The 20,542-nt window shown below is 41.3% G+C and overlaps 3 protein-coding genes across 3 annotated transcripts; 1 reads left to right on the top strand and 2 right to left on the bottom strand.

The window, feature by feature from the left end:
* The first annotated feature begins 3,493 nt into the window (after nt 1–3,493).
* LOC145707264 (leucine-rich repeat transmembrane protein FLRT3-like) lies at nt 3,494–6,712 on the top strand. The gene is made up of 6 exons (XM_081784762.1): nt 3,494–3,588; nt 4,586–4,774; nt 4,817–4,964; nt 5,039–5,504; nt 5,578–5,934; nt 6,108–6,712. The coding sequence occupies exons 2-5, from the start codon at nt 4,624–4,626 to the stop codon at nt 5,740–5,742; spliced, it is 930 nt and encodes a 309-aa protein (XP_081640888.1). The 5' UTR covers nt 3,494–3,588; nt 4,586–4,623; the 3' UTR covers nt 5,743–5,934; nt 6,108–6,712.
* A 7,050-nt stretch (nt 6,713–13,762) lies between these two features.
* LOC145706827 (uncharacterized) lies at nt 13,763–18,040 on the bottom strand. Its single transcript, XM_081784275.1, has 13 exons — nt 17,983–18,040; nt 17,563–17,776; nt 17,253–17,518; nt 16,915–17,210; nt 16,752–16,869; nt 16,387–16,707; nt 15,799–16,341; nt 15,601–15,756; nt 15,267–15,557; nt 14,412–14,736; nt 14,293–14,346; nt 14,012–14,226; nt 13,763–13,969 (listed from the first exon to the last, which is right to left on the bottom strand). The coding sequence occupies exons 1-13, from the start codon at nt 18,038–18,040 to the stop codon at nt 13,785–13,787; spliced, it is 3,042 nt and encodes a 1,013-aa protein (XP_081640401.1). The 3' UTR covers nt 13,763–13,784.
* A 350-nt stretch (nt 18,041–18,390) lies between these two features.
* On the bottom strand, nt 18,391–19,823 carry LOC145710169 (uncharacterized). The gene is made up of 3 exons (XM_081787869.1): nt 19,003–19,823; nt 18,622–18,955; nt 18,391–18,581 (listed from the first exon to the last, which is right to left on the bottom strand). Exons 1-3 carry the CDS (start codon nt 19,022–19,024, stop codon nt 18,476–18,478), a joined length of 462 nt encoding a protein of 153 aa, XP_081643995.1. The 5' UTR covers nt 19,025–19,823; the 3' UTR covers nt 18,391–18,475.
* Nucleotides 19,824–20,542: the final 719 nt, after the last annotated feature.

The following is a 20,542-nucleotide window of genomic DNA, read 5'->3' as shown; positions in this document are numbered from 1 at the left end:
ACAGGTGCGCGAGATCTCCGTTCCAAGTTACAAATATTTTTGGCAAAAAGTAGATATCCATCCATTGCGTCTTTTCTCCACTGTCTTCAGCGCGAGTTGTTTCGTAAATATTCTCCTGCCGAGTGCCAACAACTGATAAAAACCAGGCCCACCTTCCTGAAAATTGGCTTCTTCCGGACCACATCTTCATCACTTATTGCATGTACGGTTGAATTTATTAAAATACCTTGATTATCATTCAAAACGACGTTGCCATTCTCACGTTTTCAAAAATAGTTCTGTTTCACAGCTGCAGAACGCTGGGCGATAACAAGCTCATTCCTCTCGATGTAAATGCGCCAGAACGAGCAGGAGGCGTAGAGCGAATTCTTTTGTAAATATTTTGGCATAAAGAATCGCATAATCGCATACAGCCCTCTTCATAAATTTACATTCGAAAAGGCGCTGCTCAAAACCATTATCTAGTTATGCGCAAACGAGCGAAGAAGCGCTTCACAGGCGTTTTGCTCGAAAGTATTGCAATTAATTTCGCGAAAGTTTAGAATGACGAAAGGCGACAGGTTTATCGGATCACCCGAGCAGCTATGTTTATTTCTAGCTCTTGGGATGAAACAGAAATGAAGTATTGAAGCACGCCCTCGGGTGCGCCGTCTTGAAATTTATCGGAAGCGCGCGATTTATTCGAGTACTTTGTTGCCACAACTTTTCATTTGTAGCACATCATCGTCCAAACAACCTATCAAAGCGGGGCGCTCCTTTCAGAGTGAAATTTTTCATGTGTTGGAGAATGCACTGTAAATATTTCGGGCTTACGGTTTCCTTTGAAAAAAAGTAGCTGTGTTATTTGGTTTGGTATCGGCGCTGGAACAAACCTGGGCTCAATCCAACAAGCTCATGTGGCTTGTATTCCCGTGACTAAATTGGGAAAAAGGTGAAACAGCCACAAAGATCAGAGCGGGAGAGGAAAAAGGCGAATTAAAATGTTTCGTGTATTTGACAAGGATATTAATAAATGGAAAGTGAATGAAAATAAAATTGATTGTTTGATCTCCACTGTTGTGAGGTGATTCTCCACGTGCAGAACGAGCGTTACCAAAACTGTCTAATATTGCGGATCAAGGAGTTTTTACTCAAATCACGCAAGAAGAAGCGCATTCAATAAAGTAACATTTGTTATTTTCACAAAGAGAGTTCCCGACCTACTTGTTTCCGAATAAATAGTTTTAATTCGGATCCGTGATGGCTTGTAACGAAGAGTTTGCGTAATAAAAATCATACAACTCTTGGTCAATTTGATGGTTACCAACCTACTCTTTCGATATTTCTGGCAATACTACCAACGGTTTTGATTTCATTCATGATTTCTGAGTAATCTTGAAACAGGAAGGTCTGGCAGCCAAGGTCTGCTCCTCCCGTGGGATGATGATGAGCAGAAGAAAATGCTGATCTTGGCTACTGAATCAATGGAAATGTTGCAAATCTGGAAGCGTACACATCGTTCTCATAATGTTTTATTTCCGTCCGCATCTCATTCCGCGATCTCTCCAGAGACTACATTTAAATATAGATCTATTTTGTAAAGTTGACGTATCAAATAGTACACACTGAAGAGATGGCAGCTCCATCGTCGCAACAAACATTAACCAGCGCTATTCAGATAAGTAGTAATTTAGAAAAGGAACACTGGAGTGATTCGCAACCGCAAACTCTTTCTAATTTCTGCTGAAGAGAACTCTTCAATCCAAGCAGAAGGAGTTTCAGGCGAGTTACAAAAAAGCCACAATATTCCGTATTTATTAGCTAAAGAGATAAGAGGACGGTTATCGTCGAAACAATAACCGAGTGATAAAAAATGGAAATACGAAGAAATTTTAGATGGCCCAAGAAAGCGTTCGGCAAATAATCACCATAACATTGAGAGCATGCTTCCCAGTTTCGATATTGCTAGTTGAAGGAGCAAAGAACTCAGCTGTTAAATTATGTGCAGAGCTAAATACGGAAACAGGCAACGCGCAAAGCTACAGCAATCTACTATTTGCACTTTGCGTCGTTTTTTATTCAAAAGCATCCGCAACAGCGCATGCTACGTCGATAGTTGGGTTGCTACCTTCATGCCAGTCCGTAGCCCTAAATCTGTTTCTGCATCTATTAAAAAAAATATAACATCCCATATTCCGAGTATGATATTCGCTTGCTGTATTTCATAATATCTTACGAGAATATCCAAAAATTGTCAAGATTCATTTCTGAACTGATGATTCTACTTGTGCATCTAACTATATGACGATATTTTCCCAAAAATATGGCGCAGTAATGCTAACTATAACGCTTGATTTCTTCTTCTCGCATTTAAAAAGATGGCATATTCGCTGAATACGAAATTGCGGAGTGTTGGCGACGAGCCACCGCGCGCGCAACCTTTCCGTTTTCATCCCTTTAGCGTTTCCAAATATTAATAGAACGACTGGCAAACGATTAAACCAAAGTCTGCCAAATACGTAACTGCTCAAAATACGACCTTTTGGATAAATAAAACAAGACCACTGTGCGCGTGTTGGGAAAAACACACGATCTCATAGACGGACATATTTTCTGTTCTTTAGCAACAAACTCAGCTGAGCAAGTTTTGATTCCAGCGCCGATTAATGATCCCCGATATCGATCAAAGTTGTGTGAAGGCGGTACAGACCCTCAAAGGACCGGAAAAAGCCGCGATGTAAACTTTGAAAATCAGAAGCGCGATCTGATAAGAGAATCTTTGGGAATTAATTCACCGACCATGCCAAGCTCGGGAAATAAAATAATGCGATGTTACAGCAGTCATTTTCAATATTTAATCATTACGCTCTGTCGATTGACTGACGTGTGTAAGAAGAACTTTTTTGCTGTTTATTGACAGAGTGTTTGTGGTTGCATGTGATTAAAAAAATATCCAAAAAGTGAGCCTGTGAATAATTTATTGAATAATTGCCGTTAAAGAATTTTTAAGGGACTTCAAGCACTTGCTCAATGTGGACAAAAATACTCAAGCTTCTTTCATAGTCTTTTCATACGAAAAGGAATTATTTGAACCAATTTAGAAGGTTGAGAGTGTTTTTTCAATAAATAATTTTTCAACAAAATTATGTTCAAAGATGGCGACTGGCTTGAAATTCTATGTGATTAATGATTTCAATGATTTTCTATCAAAAAGGGGAAATATTGACAAATTGAAAATTAACTAGGATTTTCAGAAAAAGGATTCTTGGACTAGTTGAAATGAGATTTCCATGATCTCTAAAACGGAGGATTTTTTCGCTTCGAGCTAACCGAAAGACACGACCTCAGAAATACTAACTCAGAGGAACGGTTGGTGCCATTCTCACCACAGTGTATCTTGCGGTTGCATTGAAGCTTTCCACCTCTGTAGCGCCAACTAGCACCTGTGCGCTCGCTGCCGCCGCCGTTCCGCCGCTCCGCCGCGCTCTGACAGCGCTTCATCCTTCTTTACCGCTTTTCCCAATCTTAATCTTTCTACCTAAAGTACGAAAATGAAATTTGGATAAGAGATTATTGAAAACGTCGAACTGCAAGAAAAATTTTGAAAAGGTAATCATTTTTTTGTGAAAGAGGGATTTTGAGTACTTTCTTAAGCAGATTCACTCTAGTGCACTAGAATCGACAGCAAGAGAGTTTATCAATTTTTTTTATTTTCTTTTCATTTACACCCGTTTTTTTCGTTGATTTGATACTAAATCAAGTTGCAAAACGGGCATCATTATCGATTCAAATAATTTGGCTCAAAAAATAAATTATTTTTGTAACTGTAAATTTTATTATAAAATTAATTGTAACTTTTGATTGCAACAGTTTACATGTTCATTCAAAGATAACATGGCTTCCGTCGATTCCAGTAAAACGCAGCGGAACATTCAAAATTACATTCAATACCGCAAGTTGAGCATATCCATTGCTACATCATTAAGCAAAGCCAGTTTAGAAGATAATAAGCGTGAACTACCAGAGCGTCCACGTGCTCCTTTACACTGTATTTGCAACGTGCTAGTTTTGACAATATCATCTTCAAGATAATGCGAACGGACATAAACATCCCAGACTTCGATAAAAATGCCCCACGAACTTTTCTTTCGAAGATACGATTTCGAATTTTCAATAGCCAGTTTCATGTCTTTTTTCGCAGTTTGCTTGCAAATTATTGTGAAAGGGCAATGTCTTAGATTTGACAGAAGATAGTATTAAATGACTGCCATGCATAATTAAAGTTTTTTTGAACGGCTTTAAGGGGCGAAAGCTGTCACATACCGTCATTTAGGCAGTGCGACAGCCTTCTGTTGGTCGATTAATCCATTGCAACTCACGCGATGTGAGCAATTTCATCAAAATATATCAATTTAATCCTTTTTGTTTTCAGCTAGGAGCGTACATAGAGATTTTATTTATTGAAATATTTCTGTTTAAAGAAGTCATTGCAGAACGTGATTAGATAACGCGTCGAATTCCGAGCCAAATCCTGATCCTAAGCAATGAATTTCCTTTATCATGCAGAACTGTGCCCCGTTCCCAAGAGGTTTTACTGTATTTTTAGGACGAGTGCATGCGTTAATAAAGTCTCACTCTGTGCCCATGACGGTGTTTGTCCTTCTTTTGGTTGTTGCTGGTGCTTGTCCTCCGGAATGCCGATGCGACAGTCGAAAACGAGTTTACTGTAATGACCGCGGTCTACGTTCTCTGCCCAGCGGAATTCCAACAGATACACAGATTCTCTATCTTCAAGGTAGCAGTTTGTACACATATTCGTACCAATCTATTCCCCTAGACAATTTACTCGAGTCCTCCAGCTCACTCAACGAAGGATTATTGAAGCTGACGGAGTTAGAAGCGCTCATGATTTACAAAAATCGTCTGACTGAGATACCTTCGCTCAGATCTGACACTCTGCGCACATTGAGACTGAACACAAACAGGTCAGTCTGTCAAACAATCATATATTTAACTGTGAACGTTTCATACGAGTTAGTATTGATTTAACTCCGTTAAGAATCTCTAAAATTTCCGACGACGCATTCATGAAAACTCCTTCGCTTCGAGAACTTATCCTAGACGACAATGTCTTGACTACTTTTGGAATCTCGTCGCTCAGTTTCCGTGGTCTGAAGAAGCTCTCGATACTTTCGATGAATCAAAATAGCTTCACCGAGTTTCCGCAAGAACTTCCCGAGAGTCTATCCGCTCTGTACTTGGCACAGAATCAAATAAGCTTCATCTCGAATAGGTCCACGGCGCGATTAACTAATTTGACAGTCCTGAGTTTGGCGGAAAACAAACTGTCAGACGGTAGCTTCGAGGAAAACACATTGAAGAATCTCCGTCAGCTGAAGGACCTACGCCTTGGGCACAATTTCTTCTCCTCAATGCCACCAGATCTTCCACGAAGTCTTACTGAGCTCTCGCTTATCGCAAATCAGATCATGACTCTCAAGGCTGACAGTTTAAAAAGCTTCCAGGTATTCTTCGCGAGAAATTCATCATAATTATCAAACACTCATTTCTACACAACAATTGATATAATTTCTTAAGTCTTTACGATCACTTGATATTGCCCATAATCGCTTGCAATGGGTTGAGCGCAATGCTTTCGACGACCTCTTTTCGGTGGATCGAATCGACTTGGGCTTTAATAGTTGGACATGTGACTGCTATACGAAAAACTTAGTGACTTTTCTACAAAACTCTCCTCGCTGAGCGAGATCAATGGCGCTATCCAGTGCGGAAGCGAAAGCATTGAGCTCGGAACTCTCGTTGAAGATGCACTCGTTTGCGAAGCAATCAAGCCCAACATCAGCGTCATAGAAAATCTCGCCTCGTTACAGTTTAGTCTTTCGGGGAAAGAATCGCCTCCTATGTCAAACTACGAGCTGCATTACAAAGAACTTTGTAAGTACTCAGACTTCTATGGAATATTCAAAGGCGTTAGTATCTCAAACGATGCCAAGTGTCCGTTTAGCAGCCTTGTTCTGTAAATTAATTTGCGAGGTCCTTGTTAACAGCGGCTCGCACTGTTCTTTAATATATTATCAATTCGTGCGCGTTTTAAAACATGTTTATAGCATCTAATGTAACTAACGCCGTGGTTATCAATCCAGAGGAGAACCTTCAGCTGGAACTTTCCAATGGCCTTTGGCAGTTCTGCATTTTGAACAATTTTCTTAGTTCAAACTTGTCAATTGAAGATTGCTCAACGATTAGTATTGGGCAGCCAGCGCCTTCAACGGGGCAAGGAGGGAATGCAAGCGAGAACAATGTTGGTCCCGAAGCTCTTATGGCGATTGTAATTGCAGTAATTGCCATTGTTTCGATTGTCGTCCTCGTTGTTTTCATCACCTGTCGACGAAAGCAATATTCCCAGATGAAGTACCTGTCCAACACGGACCATTTCTATTGCCCAAAGCGATTCAGCCCAAATCAAACTTCCACCAAGGCCAAGACTAACGCAAAGGAGCTAACACTTGACGCCTCGAAAGAGTTTGCTGTAACATTGATGCTGCGGCAGCCGCCAGAAGACAACCGATTCTACAAAGTGGATTCAAACGCATCCGATGTTTATGACACTGGCTACAGTGGCAGTTCTCGCCAAGACAGCAGTCTATTCATATAACTAATATATTTAATGACCCTTTTCCGAACTGTTCATTGTACAATTTTCGCACAGAAATCTGCCGTTTTTATGTAAATAATAAATTTCATTTTCAATTCCTCATAAGTGAGCCCGTAATTGATGTTATCATTAAATTTGATACTGGCTCCATGATACACTCCATTCAATTTAAAAATGCATTCCCAAAATAGGAAATATAATTGATGTCTGCAAGGAGCGAGGATTCAATTTTTAAGTGGACTTGAAAACGTGTCTCCCGGGTTATGAATAAAGAGAATGGTCGATTTCGCTTAGCGGCCACAGTATTGAATCTGCTCAAGTAGCAACTTTCCTCTGCGGACGGATTTGGAGTCGGTTGGCATTTCGCCGGCTGTTACTATGCGTCGAGTGGGGCACTTGCTTATGACTATCACGAGTGCGTAAAGTGGCGGAATTTGATAATCGATGCTGCCGAGGCCTTCCAAAACTCACCAAACGCAACTGGAGGCGGATTAGTTTAGTACTTTATTTTAGCAAAGCGGCGATAGCAGCTTATCACTCGGTGTTGTGAAGCAATTTGATATATTCTAATGATAAGGGCACCTTTCTGCAAGTAGCAGTTAGAGAAAAGAGAGTATGACTTAATTCGCTTGCGGTTGTAATTTTGGCCGAGTGGCAGGAAACACGACGAATTCCACCTTGTTCTTTGGTCAAAAAACGGAAAAACTCACTTTGCCTCAAACTCCCGCGTGTTCTAATCGACGACTATTGACGAAACGCCTTCACTTAGACATAACTCCCAGTTCCGCTCGATATTTTTAATTTATTCGTCTAAGACTGCCAAAATTGAGCAAAAAATAACCTATTTTTTCTAAGACGAGATAGAAAATGACTTTCGAATCGAAAAGAAAGCGAGATCGTTTTTTCTTGAATGCGAATAGAAAAAGAAACTCGCCTGTCATTTGAAAGATAAGCGAGATACGAACCACCATGGACTGGCGGGAGAGATTTTCATATGGAAGAGAGCAATCAGTCATGGTTTGCAAGATGTAAATTGTAACCATTATTACCCTAACCCAAGCACTAACTTCGTAACGTTATTGAGTGAGATTAAACCATAGAAGATTCCCTCCGTCAATTTAACACGGATACTGTCGATTCTTTTATGGCCCAACATGGTCATCATCGGGAGCGCCGAGATATGCATGCGCGTAGTCGCAACTCAAGCCAAATGCACTATTACAACCGAGCCCAAGACCAATACCAACAGTACCATCATCATATGGACTACCGAAACTACTATCACAATCAAGCGCATCACTATCAGCCGAGAGTCGATGAGAGATTTCCCGCAGACCGATTTCCAGATGAAATTGACCGTCGCTACAGATTCTATGAACAATATCCATATCAGGATAGGCTCGATTATTAATGAAAAATATTTCGATTTAGAATTGAATAAATCCAAAAAACAGAATGCCCCCTTTTCGCCAAGAATGCACCCAGCAATGCTTGACCGTCAACGACGATCACAGTTATCGGCGGGAAGTGGACAGAGAAACTATTTCGGATCACAAATGGCGGCAGAATTCAATCAAGCTTCACAGCGAACAAGCTCATTATCTCGTGGATTGAATCGACAGCAGTCTCAATCCTTCTATCATTTTGACCTTGAAACGCAGCGATCAAGTACAAGGTACAGATTGGCAATAAAATTTCGTTCTTAACAACATTTTAGTAATTTATTTGAAAAAGAACGTTCTTCTCAATTTGGTCAACCAGAAAATTCTACTACGGAGGTTGACGAAACGAAGAGGCTGAAGACTATCGCAGAAGAGGAAACAGGATTCGTCTACTCTCAACGGGACCTTAGTCGTCAGAGATCGATAGGGGATACTCAGCATTCAGCAGGGGAAGAAATAGAGAAAACATTTGAAAACTCATCGTTCATTCGGCCACCTGGCTTTGTTAACGCATCAAATTATGAAGAGAGCATTGTACTAACGACAACTAAAACTGTCGAGGATGTGGATACAACTCGCGAGAAATCAACAGATCATGAGTGCCATGCGGGTACTGTTTCTATTTCCAAGTAAAAAGTACCTTCTACTTTAGTGGCAATTTGTTTTGGAAGCGGCAAAGAAAAATACGAAGTTGGAGTCGCAGCTCTTGATCCAACCGGATTTATTATAGAATCAAGTCAATTCGAAGACTCTCGTTCTTTCCACAAGACATTCGCGAAGCTAAACATCTTCCTTCCGCGTCTAATTCTCATGGCACCGAGGACAAGTATCCAGTTTCAGCATCAACTTAGGAGTGTTATTAGCAGAACGACGACAATACATACACTCACGAACAAAGCATTCGACTTTGATTGTGCGTTTGCGAATATAGAGATGTATGCTTCTAGGTAATTTGTTCATTTTTTCCTTCTAAATTAAACATTTCATAAGAGGCTTATCAATGAAGATTGAAGACATTCGGCCATACGTGCAAGCAGTAAGAGCAATTGGAGGACTGATTGATTTCTGCAAACGAACGGCTACTGTTAAAATACAACTTTATCACGAGTCGATCGTCTTCAAATTCGACACCGGCATTGATAGTGCCTTTGTATCGAAGAATACAGCGGATACGTTGGAGTTGGTGACTTCAAATAGACCTTCGCAATCGAAAGACGAGGACTATTCTGTATTCAAGTCTCTTGGTATTCCATGTCATTGTTTTAGGATAGTAAATTAAGTTTTAGATTATTGCCTCACTTCAAGTGGTCGACGTCTTTTGCGAAATTCACTGCTTGCACCATCCTGCAATGTCGCCGAAATTGAGCATAGACAGTCGATGGTCATTGAAATCGTCGAAAATAATCAATTTTTCTTCGCGCTGGAAAACGTGCTTCGACGTTGCCCTCCAGATTTTGGAAGAACGCTGGGCTTTGGCATCATCCTTGAACGACGAGCGGAATCGCTCAATACTTGCATGCAGTGTGTATGCTACTGCAACGATCTTCTCAATGGGCTAAATCTTCTTCCAGAGATTCAGCAGGTTCTCGAATTATCTAAACACAAAGCGTTTGCTCGGATGAAGAGAACTTTGGAGAATGAGGACTACAAGAAAATTCAAGAAAAAATAGAAGAAGTCCTCGATGCGACCCCAACGAACGATAAGAACCAAACGGCGAGTAGACGGGAGATCATCGTCGCCGCGATCAAAGCAGGAAAATCAGATGCTATTGATCTGAATAGAAAAATTCGTGAAAACCTTTTAAAAGAATTCGACGATGAAGTCAATGCATGCTCGGACAGATATCGTATTTCACTTACCAAGAAATACACCGTCGGAAAAGGATATCACATGTTCACTTCTCGGAAAAACGAAGAACGATTCGAGAGAGACGCTTCTCTATCCGATCTGATGATTGTTGACCGATCGAAAACCCAGCTTAGCTTGACCAGCGACAAAATATCAAAGCTGAACGCAAGAATCCATGAAGCAGAAGATGATATTGCTAGCGAGGCTTACTCCATCTGTAAGTAACCGCTTTTATCTGTAAAAAATACGATATTTTTAGTGCTTCCAATCATGACGACTTGGCGTGAGAATATTTATTTGCTCTATGGAATTTCAGAAGTCATATCCAACTTGGACTTATTTCACTGATTAGGGTTTAATTATTTGATTTTTGAAATAATTTTGCCAATGTAAACCCTAAATAGCTTTGGTGCCATTTCCAGGCAGAAAAATTGGTCTGTTCCGACTTTTGGTGACAACTTAAACATGAACGACTGTAGAAATCCAATTATCGGGCTTCTTGGAAACAAAGCTGTGGGAAATTCTGCATTCATTCCACCAGAAAAAAGTGGAATGCTCATTACTGGCCCAAACATGGCAGGAAAAAGTACTTTTTTGTCTACAATTGGCGTATGTCAAGTGAGTTATGCGACTTTAACCTTATCTAAAATTTTTAAAGATAATCGCCCAGCTTGGTTGCGCCGCACCTGTGTCTGAAGGTTCGAAGACAAAAGTTTTCAAGCAAATTCGTTGCAATATTGATCAGGTAATTCAGTTTTGATTACACTCAACTTATAAGTTATAACTTACAATTTCAATAACGTGAGTTTGAAAGGACAGAATGCAAATTTCTGGGACCTGCTCTTCAAACTCGTTTTCGGAGGATTTAAGCAACATCATGGCGGCAGCAGAGCAGAGTAAGCTTAGAAAATATTGATAAACTTTAACGTCATTGATTCTGAAGATTCCCTTCTCCTGATTGATGAACTTGGAAAAGATGTATCTAACATCGGCGTCGGCGCATCAACAGCATATGCTCTTCTCGAACGACTCGCCAAGTCAGAATGCAACTTTTTTTTCGTGACGCATTTTCCTGAACTGAAGAAAATTCTACCATCTGAGAAGGTATTAACGCTGCTCTGGCATTATTTCGAACATTTAAAGATAATATGGGGCGAATTCGAAGCCAAGCGTATTCGACGAGAAGACGGAAAAGTTATCACTCTTTCCTACAGGTGCCGGTTTTGTTATAAGCGTCGAGATAAATTCGATTCTTGTGTACCACTTGTGGTACATTTGACACTTCAAAATTTTATATTTTAAAACTTGCTTTAAAGTTACAAGCTGGAGACCCCTTCAGAAGATAAGGCCCATTTAAAAATCTTCTGGTGTGCCCCTCGGGGTGCTTTAAGCATTAATAATGTCCTTTGTGATGCCTGTGAATAAAGTAAAAGTAAAAAAAGTAAAAGTATAAAAAATATTTTGTCTAAGTATGAATCAAACAGCATCATTGCCGGTCTAATGAGCCTTTAAAAGATTATGAAAAGAAGACAAGATTATGGAGTTGAATTGGCAGAATCGCTTATTTGGCCGACTGGTTGTGTTGAAAGGCTTCGTGCGATTCAAGGTAAGATTTCCAAGAAAGTTTCTCTCCCAAAAATATCTAAGATAAAATGCTGACTGAGAAACGAGACGCGATTTATGCCGCTGAACGAAAAGCTGAAGACCAGGAAATTGCAAAAACAGCACTGATGTTTTGCTCCTTCTATAAAAATAAATACTCTCAATCATAATTATCTGTGTATGTTTATCGCATTTTAGTTGTTACTAGCGCTTAGGAATCGGTAGGATTAGAGATCAAAATAATTTAAATTTCTATATTGCATATGAAAGATATACCCTCCCCACGGTGTAGATTTATAATTTTATTGGATAAGATAATCACTTATTTAATATTGTTAATTCGCACATTTTTCCATTCACGTGGGCATTCGACTGACCGAGTCTCAGACAAATATCGAACTTTCGACTACTCAAATGAGTAAAGGTTATTTGATTGGTAGCCCTTAAAAGGGCTTGTTTTGAACATGAAAACATCATGTTTACTTTTTTGGGGCGGCAGCAGATGGTCGTGGAAGAAGGCTTGGATGGATGATTTGTTGAGTTCCACCCTGGGCGATCGTAACACTTCCAACGAATTTATGCAAGTCGACGTCGTCCGAGATGGCGAGCTGGATGAAGCGGGGTTTGATCGTCTTCTTCTTTTCCTGATGCGCAGCTTCGCCGGCGAGATCGAGCACTTCGGCACAGAGATACTCGAGAACAGCGGCCATGTAGACAGGAGCCCCGATGGAGACCTTCTTGTTCGGGTTCATCGCTCTCATCTTGCGTTTGATTCTGTGAACAGGGAGGGCTACACCAGCTTGCTTCTGAATATCCTTGGGCTTGCGTCCTGTTCGCATTGCTCGCATCTTGTCCATCTTCGCCTTTGCTTCGGCTGACCCCTTGACAAAACTCTCGGGAGACTTGAAAGTAACTTTCATCGCCTTCTTCGATGGTGCCATCTGGAGTGTTTTCTTCAAGTTTGTTTTGAAAAAGTTTCCCAGATATTTTATCTGGTTTGAGATTTTTCGAATGATGAATTCTGGCATTGACGGGCCTTTTTATATTCTCAGCTGGGAAGAACAGTGAGAAAGAGCTCAATAGCGCCACCTCATGGAATGATTCCTCGGTTATCGTTGATAACAGTTCGCGAGGTGTCGATCGAAAAAATGATGAGTCGGCGCTAATCCCTTTCGCGGCGCCGATTTGGCAACTTTTGAGTTGTCTCCCGCACGGATCGCCCGGTTTTCAAACAGCCGAGGAATCATCTCTTGAGGTGGCGCTATTTTGCTTTTCCTTGCGTTCTTCTCACCTGACCGTATAAAAAGGCCGAAAAACTAAAAATTCATCATTTTCGAAAACTGCCCATTCGAAAACACAGAATTCCAGACAACAATTTCAAAACAAAGATGGCTCCTAAGCGAGAACGAGCAGGCTCAAAGATTCGACGAAGGAACTCGGAACGCAACCCTCTCAAATTGTCGATGGCGAAGAAAAACAAGAAGGAGAACTTCTCTTTCTTTATTCACAAGGTTCTGAAGCAGGTCCACCAGGACATCAGCATTTCATGCCGAGCCATGAACGTTATGAACAGTTTCGTCAACGATCTCTTCGAACGCCTCGCCACTGAAGCGTCTCGACTTGCCAAGATGAACAAACGATCGACAATTTCTTCACGAGAAATCCACATAGCAACTCGACTTATCCTCCCTGGCGAACTCGCCAAACACGCAATTTGTGAGGGCACCAAAGCTGTCACGAAGTATGACAGTTCACTTTAGCTACAATTGTAGTAAAAAGGCATTAACTCGTTCTGAACGGGTTACGGTCTCAAGGCCCTTTTAAGGGCCACAAATATATCAAGTTTACGAAACAACATAAAACGCCTCCTTTCAACTAGGAACAGTTGTTTTATGTTTTCAAGCCCTTCCCAAATCGGTGCCGCAAGTCTATGTACCATGTAAAAGATAATCTCTTACTCTTTCTATGTTCAAGCATTGCCCCAACTCTCTACATCTGCATTTCCGTTAGAATTTTCTTGCAAGCTTTCCGGGAAATTATCATTCTCAAAATACCTATAATGAAATGCTGTGTGAGAAACGAAGTTGCAAAAACAGCACTGATGATCTGCTCCTTCTATAAAAATTGCTCCAAGAAATAATTAATAATTCTCTCAATCATAATTGCTTATTTATGTTTTAATCACGAATATACAGGATGATAAAGGCAGTAAAATGAAAATGAGTTGTAAATAAATTTATCTACGGTCGAGGAAGGTCATCATATTCTGCATCATTTGAAGAAGATCGTCTGAGGGTACACTCTCTCCCATCCCAGTATCCCGCTTTAAGTCAGAGTCAGAATCAGTCTCAGATTCGCTGCTCGGTGATGGCGGACGTGGAGGAGGAACTTGGTTGACTGCTTCAATCAAATTGCTCATTTCTAAATTCTTGGATAAATACTTATTTCGTTTTTAACTGTTACCTTTAAGAGCGGATATGATAAAATCAGATGTTTGCACATCGATAGCTTTACGAAATTTGATGACATTGTCTGGGAGGCTATGATGGTTCTTCATATAGCTCCGAAAAGTTTTTGCGAGCGTTTTGTTTGCTCTCTTTCGCCTCTTCTTCAACTTGATCGGCTTCAGAAGCATGTTAGGGTTCTTGATTTTTTCTGGTGACTTTCTCGGCCTCGGCCTAAAAAACATGATTTTGCTGATGAAAAAATCTTTGATGAATGGTGATTTCTCGTTGTTTACTTACGAATAGATGATGTCTCTTTTGATTTTCTTCATCGGAGATTTCTGCACTGGAAGCCTGAAAAAGTTTTGAAATTGAATCCAATGTTGCTGTATTGGGACATAAGTTTCTAATGTATCTACCGATGATTTTTGCTGAGATCCCGAGAAGCGCGGCCATTACGGTGTTCTGGTGATTTGACTGTCTGTGGTTTGAAATCTTCTCTCTTCTGTTCGACCGGCTTCGTCTTTGTCAGCCGGGAGTTTTCTGTCTCTTCTATTTGCTCTTTTTTAACTTGTTGACGTAAACCAATTCTAGGGTTCGATGCAACAGGAGCCTCTGGTCCAGATTCAGAAGAAGGAACAAGAACATTCACTGGTGGAAGAAGCAGTGGTTTTGGGAAGCTTCTTCGGCGAGCGTCAGCTTCTTTCTTTTTCTTTTCCTTCAGCTCAGTCTTCTTCGTTTGCTCTAAAATATCCCAATTTTAGTTAATTCATACCCATCGGCCATGTGAAAACTTTTAACTTCTCAATGCACGTGGTCCAATCATTGGACCACGGCGACTTTGACCCCCTGTAATTCCCGTTGTAGTTATCTGTTTGACCTGAATTTTGAAATGTGAGCTGACAGGACAAAAACGAACCACTCTGTGAAGTTTCGAATGAAAACTCAAAAGTGGTGGCGTTTTGCGCCAGATTTCTCTTTCGCTCTCTGGTGAAAAATCGGAACGGATTTTTCGATTTACAATTATTTATTTTTATAGAAGAGGGTTTAAGCTTTCTAGCAATATATTCACGAGCTTTTTCGACCGACGGAAACGTCAATTAGAGCCAAAAGTCCTGAGCGCTGTTTTTCACACTCTGAATTTGGCGCGCCGCGCGGGGCTGGATAATGCATAATGCATTAATGCACAATTTGTGGTCCAATAATTGGACCCCGTGTTTTGAGCGCTTAGTCGCGCGCCCGTGTATTGAGAAGTTAAAAACACTGGATCTTACCTAGAATGGGCTCATCTTTAAATGACTTGTTCCACATTGGAGTCACGTCGAGCGTGTTGTCTTTTTTTACGACTCCCAAGAAGTCATCATCTGAAGAAGAATTGTCGATAATTGGGATTCTTTTCAACACCGCCGCACGCTGGGATTTTCTGGGTCTCGATTTCGCAGCAGCTCGAGACTGTTCTGTCGGCTCAGGTAGTCGCTTTCTGGCTCTGTTCTTAGTTGGAGCATAATCTTCGCTTTCGCCACAAGACGACATTGGGCTTGGCGATCTATCGGCCAGCTTGCGAGCTACGGTTTATTCTTATAAGTATCCAATTTTCTTTTAACTTACTCTTGGGTTTTTTCGAGACTTTACTTGGCTGGTGGCTCACCATCGAATCAGGATAAGTAAAAATGTCCGAACCTCCAACATTAAGTTCTGACCTCGGTTTTTTATTGAGCTTGATAGTTGGAGGGTCATCAAGACTGTCAAAGAGCTCATTTTGTTCTACAAAAATTATCAGATAATTCCAATATAAACTATTCCTACTTTTAATATTTCTTTTATTCAAGAAGTCGTCTGTGAATTTGGCTGCTCCAAATCTTCGGGAAGGAAGCGCTGTTGTTGGTTTCTGCACCTTTGACGTGTGGTCTTCATGAACCCCTTCGTTTTTAAGCTTCTGCTGACGTCCTCGTGGTCTTGGCTTTTTGGTTTCTTCTTTTGGCTTCTTGGCCGCACCCTGCCGAGTCTCTCTTTTTTCATTCTTTCCTAGTCGTCCGCGTTTTTTCTTTTCAGAGCCGACACTGGCTTCGCTAGATGTTTTTCCGAGCTCTTCAACTTTTTCAGTTTTCTTTGGTCGCCCTGGTTTTTTCTTTCCTGAGCTAATGCTCGTTTCGCTGGACGATTTTTTAGCCTCCTCTACTTTACCAACTTTTTGAGTTTTTTCATTTTCTACTTTGTTCGTCGCTCCTCGCTTCCTTGTCTTATTTGGGAGCTTGGGGGTAGAAAGTTCTTGTTGACGACGCAAGTGAGCTTCTTGCTTCTTTTCCCGGTGAGATTCAACCTTCTTTTTCCATTCATCGGGGTCAGTGTCTGAAATATAATCCTCAAAAATTTTATAGATATCACTTTTCTTACGCAAAGAAATCGTGCTCAAGGTATCAGGAGATGGGTTTCCAAGCTTTCTTGTTTCCGAGTTCATTTTACTTCGATGGATTGCAGCGAAGTCGGTTGAAGGTGTCTTTACTGGTACTTGTGGAATAGTCCATTTCCAAGTCTTCGCATACTTCTGGAACATCGTCATTGAAGTAGAGTTGTCGATATCGAAGGTGATTTTTTTGCCGAGAAGTGACCATGGTTCGTCAAAAAAACTATTGATCGACAGATCCAGAGTGAAGACAAATTTATCATTCACAATTCTTACATCGCTCTTGGTAATCATATCTGGCTCAATCGTGACTAACAAGAGAAAATTAGGCTTTGCAATAGTGTTTATCTTGTACCTTGAGCGCAATTGAGATCCCTGTGCCTTTCGGGAATCAAAGTCATAGCTCTCTTGTCCACCGAAATATGAGCTTGCTTAAGACGAACATCATCGTCATCTTCGTGGTTTGCGGACAACTGAATAATTATTAGTGGTATTCGTCGAAATAAACATCAAATTACCACTATGTTTTTGCATCGCAGTAAATCCTCTTTGTTGTCTTCAATGGTATAAGCGACGCATTTGTTTGGGACGGGAGTGTGTTTGGTCAAGCCCAAGTTTTTCGGAGCGAGTTTCATCATGTCAAATACCCGCGCAATGATGACTTTGATGGGAATGCGGAGCGTTGGGAAAGATCCTTGCTTGTAAAGCATCTCCAGGCGGCTGACGATTTCTTTTCTCTCCATCGGCTTGATGATCATCTTGCTACAGAGTGAAGCTTCTGTTAGCAGATGGAATATCGTAAAATCTCGGTGAGCTTTAAATCAAAATAAAAAAAACATCAGTGAAACCCTTTTACCAGCAGGGATTTGAACGCAGCAGATCTTTTTCACCGCCGATAAGTAAGACGTAGTGATGATCTCATCCATGATTCCATCTGATAATTGCCATGCCGAGAGAAAAATGCGCATTGCATATCTTCCTTTCTCAATGTTATCTTCCGTCAGCGTTTTTTTCTTGAAGAAGTTGACAAAACTCATAATGGTCTGATCAATGAACACTTCCAAGAGGAACTTGTCGAGTTTACAGCTTTCAGGTTTCGCGCTCCAGGTTTCGATCAGCTGCCTGAACGAACAACTCAGAAGGAGTTAGCTTTAGGTAACCCTTACCGAAAGACGTGGATGCCAACAAGCTGCGTTGTGTAGTTACTTTTCTTGTCGTGACTTCTGTAAACATTGGTGAGGTTGTCAAAGTCATCGGATCCCCACTCTTTCTCAAGCCTTATTTTTTTGTTCAAGCCAGAAATCAACGCTTTATAGTCGTTTTCCCTTGTGAGTTGGTTGAGACTGATTTGGTTCAAATCCACTTGGGGCGAATGAGAATCTATAAAGCAGGAAAATTATAAGCAATCATTTATAATATGGATAAAACGATAAGGTAAGTAAATGGATGTTTTAAATGATAAAGGACTTGATGGTTAGGAAGAAATGCTAATGGAGTAATTGGAAAAAAAACTTAAATGATAAATTGGAAATCGAGTAGAATCTTTTTCATTTGCGAAACAAACCGAATCCTTTACGGATAAAAACCAGTCCTTAGCGGCTCTCTCTTGGCGCTCGTCGCCGTCGTCTTCTTTGCTTTCGGCATTGCCCCAAATACTGATATCTCTTATCAGTATCAAAAATAAGAGATAGCAGTGTTCTAGAAACGATCTGATTCAAAATTATATTTTTCAGAGTGTGGGACCAACTGGTGTGAGCCAGAGTCAACGGAAGTGTGCGCCCTCTGCTCAGATAGGGCAACTCGCCTTACGATCGAGTCGAAACAGTCGACACGTGTACGTCCTCGGCCAATTGTGATTCTGCCACCTGATATTAACTCAAATTTCATCGAAACTCACTGCAAACAAACTCCTGCCTAGAAAAATGCTCTCGACCTCTGACTCGAAAAGTTCGGGGCCATTCTCGCTGCTTTGGCCGCGAACTTTACATTTAGCGTGGATATTCGTATGTTTTATAAAATAGATAAGAAAAGAATAAGAAAAGAGGTACAAATTTTCAATTTAAATCTTCGTCACGGAGTTCAGTCCTCTTCCTTGTCGCTGGTTTGTGTCCCCTTGCTCTCCTCGTCGACAGGTTTGCCTTGAAGTTTTCTGAGTTTTCGTTGCTGTCGCATGAAAATCTTCTTTCTAAAAAGAGTATAATTCGTTTATTCGCTGTTTTTCTTACATTTTGAGAAGCGCATCGCGGAGGAACTCGACGTTGTCCTCGTGCATTTCATTTTCGAATCGCAGCTTCCGGTTGTGGCTTTCCATCGCTTTCAAACCTCTGAGCATATCCGTGTGGAGAATCTGTTGCTCGTGGATAACCTGCTCCAGCTTGGCGGTGTACTCTTCGATGTCCATGTCGTCAGGTTTTCGGGACAAGACGGGCGTCATTTCTTCCAGCCCAGGCGGGTCTGACAGCTCGATAATTTCGATGGTGATGTCGGCCGAGTCACTGTCCTCCTCCTGCGCTACAGGCACTGGCGGCTTTGGCGCTCTGTTCTGTCTTCGGTTGTTCCCTGGGATTCGGTTTAAAACTGCAGCAGTAAAACTCACGGAAACTTACGATTTCTTGAGAAGCGTGTCATTTTTTGCCAATTTCTTTCGACGATCTGACCAAGAACACCTCCTGACCACAACAACTACCGCGTTTATCTAGAGATTACTGCTAAATTGCACCACTGGTGAGAAAAACTTTTATTTTCAACCAGAAGACCAACTTCCTTCAAGGAAAGAATCGTCGGCAATCGTCTCCATTATACAGGTGCCTACGTATAGTAATCTTTCGCTTTTGATTGGACGCCGGTGCTGCTCCTCTCCTTTGTCGCCAGAAAAGTCAGTCGAGTCGCCGCCGATAGCTCGCCGAGGATGACCGTCTCTTCTTGACTCCAGGTAGAGAAGACCTTCCCACACGCTCTTTTTTATTTGTTCAATTTTTCGTAACCTCGATCAATCCGTGGCCCCTATTGCTTACTATAGTAGCGCAGAGCGCTCGTTTTCTCGCAGGCTCTACCCTTTCTTTACGGAAATTTAGGAAAAATTTGCGTTTTGGTGTTTATAAATTATATCAAAGAGATGAACTTTTCACGCGAAAAAATATTTGCAAAAATCTGCGATTTCCATCTGCGAGACTCGATTTTTTTCTTATTCTTTTTCGATTTCACTTTTTATCCTTCCAAAATGAGTGAAAGATAGCGATTCCTGAATAGTTTATCTAATTTTTTCCTTTTGAAAAGTCGAAAGGTGAGTTCGAACTCTTTCAGGCAGCTAGTTTCTTTAGGCTCCTCCATAGTACCAAATTCCTAAGAAGAAGAATCTAAAGAATCACGTGCTAGCTTTAACACTTTTGGGTTGAGTTGTGTAACAACGGGCTACGATTTGAGTGGCATTTCTGCCGACTGGGGCTCAATAAATTGCTGAGGTTAGGCACCTGTTCCATTGTTCTAAGGTGGGATTGGTGGGAGAATGGCTTGATTACTGGGCCTCGATCATAATTACGCAGTTGCGTCAGCAGCACGCGCGCCTCGTTTTCACTTTCGAAGTCGTTAAAGCTGCAAAAGTCCGGTTCTTATGGCCTAGATATCGCCCCTCTTGTTGTTGTGGGTTGTCCTTCATCTAGTGACCAGTTTGATAATTTCACGTCAAAATTACATAACACGCACGGGCAGCCCGTGCCACTTGCAAGTGGATTTACCTCGGCGTTAGCCACTATAGTTTCTTGAAGGAAACTCGAGAGATATATTAACTAGCGATCAGAGGCGAGGTAAGTGCGCTAGAAGGTAGACAACTGGTTCGGGGCAAAGTTTGCGCGTTGACCGGTAGTGTTACGTAACGCGCTGGCGGTCGATGTTCAGTTGCAGTCCCTTATTCGTCTACGATTGTATTGTGCCATGGACCATGGCGAGCTACTTGTACATGTGCTAACGTAGCATCATACAAATGCCCAAGGGCAATTCTTAAGAACTATAAAATAGACCGGGGATGCTTTGTCCCTTTGCTTCGATAGGATCAGTTCGGCTGCGATGAACACTTCCATCCGTAACGAGTTGTTTAGATCAGGCCCGAAAGTGGGAGAGAATCGGACGAAGAACGCGCTGCTCCTCACC

This window comes from Oikopleura dioica, chromosome XSR, assembly GCF_907165135.1.
Source record: "Oikopleura dioica chromosome XSR, OKI2018_I68_1.0, whole genome shotgun sequence".
NCBI classification, from domain to species: domain Eukaryota; kingdom Metazoa; phylum Chordata; class Appendicularia; order Copelata; family Oikopleuridae; genus Oikopleura; species Oikopleura dioica.
Note: the sequence above shows the minus strand (reverse complement) of the source record. Positions and strands in the feature narration are given on the sequence as shown.

What these genes read in the sequence shown, in the direction of transcription:
- LOC145706827 (XM_081784275.1), bottom strand. Translation starts at nt 18,040, where the DNA reads ATGCCGAAAGCAAAGAAGACGACGGCGACGAGCGCCAAGAGAGAGCCG. An exon ending in GAGAGAGCCGCTAAGGACTG is followed by an intron (nt 17,777 to 17,982) that starts GTTTTTATCCGT and finishes CCTGCTTTATAG; the next exon opens with ATTCTCATTCGCCCCAAGTG. An exon ending in GATCTCAGCAAAAATCATCG is followed by an intron (nt 14,347 to 14,411) that starts GTAGATACATTA and finishes AAACTTTTTCAG; the next exon opens with GCTTCCAGTGCAGAAATCTC.
- LOC145707264 (XM_081784762.1), top strand. Translation starts at nt 4,624, where the DNA reads ATGACGGTGTTTGTCCTTCTTTTGGTTGTTGCTGGTGCTTGTCCTCCG. An exon ending in ACAGATTCTCTATCTTCAAG is followed by an intron (nt 4,775 to 4,816) that starts GTAGCAGTTTGT and finishes CTATTCCCCTAG; the next exon opens with ACAATTTACTCGAGTCCTCC. An exon ending in ACAGTTTAAAAAGCTTCCAG is followed by an intron (nt 5,505 to 5,577) that starts GTATTCTTCGCG and finishes TAATTTCTTAAG; the next exon opens with TCTTTACGATCACTTGATAT.
- LOC145710169 (XM_081787869.1), bottom strand. Translation starts at nt 19,024, where the DNA reads ATGACACGCTTCTCAAGAAATC. An exon ending in GACACGCTTCTCAAGAAATC is followed by an intron (nt 18,956 to 19,002) that starts GTAAGTTTCCGT and finishes ACCGAATCCCAG; the next exon opens with GGAACAACCGAAGACAGAAC. An exon ending in CGCGATGCGCTTCTCAAAAT is followed by an intron (nt 18,582 to 18,621) that starts GTAAGAAAAACA and finishes TACTCTTTTTAG; the next exon opens with AAAGAAGATTTTCATGCGAC.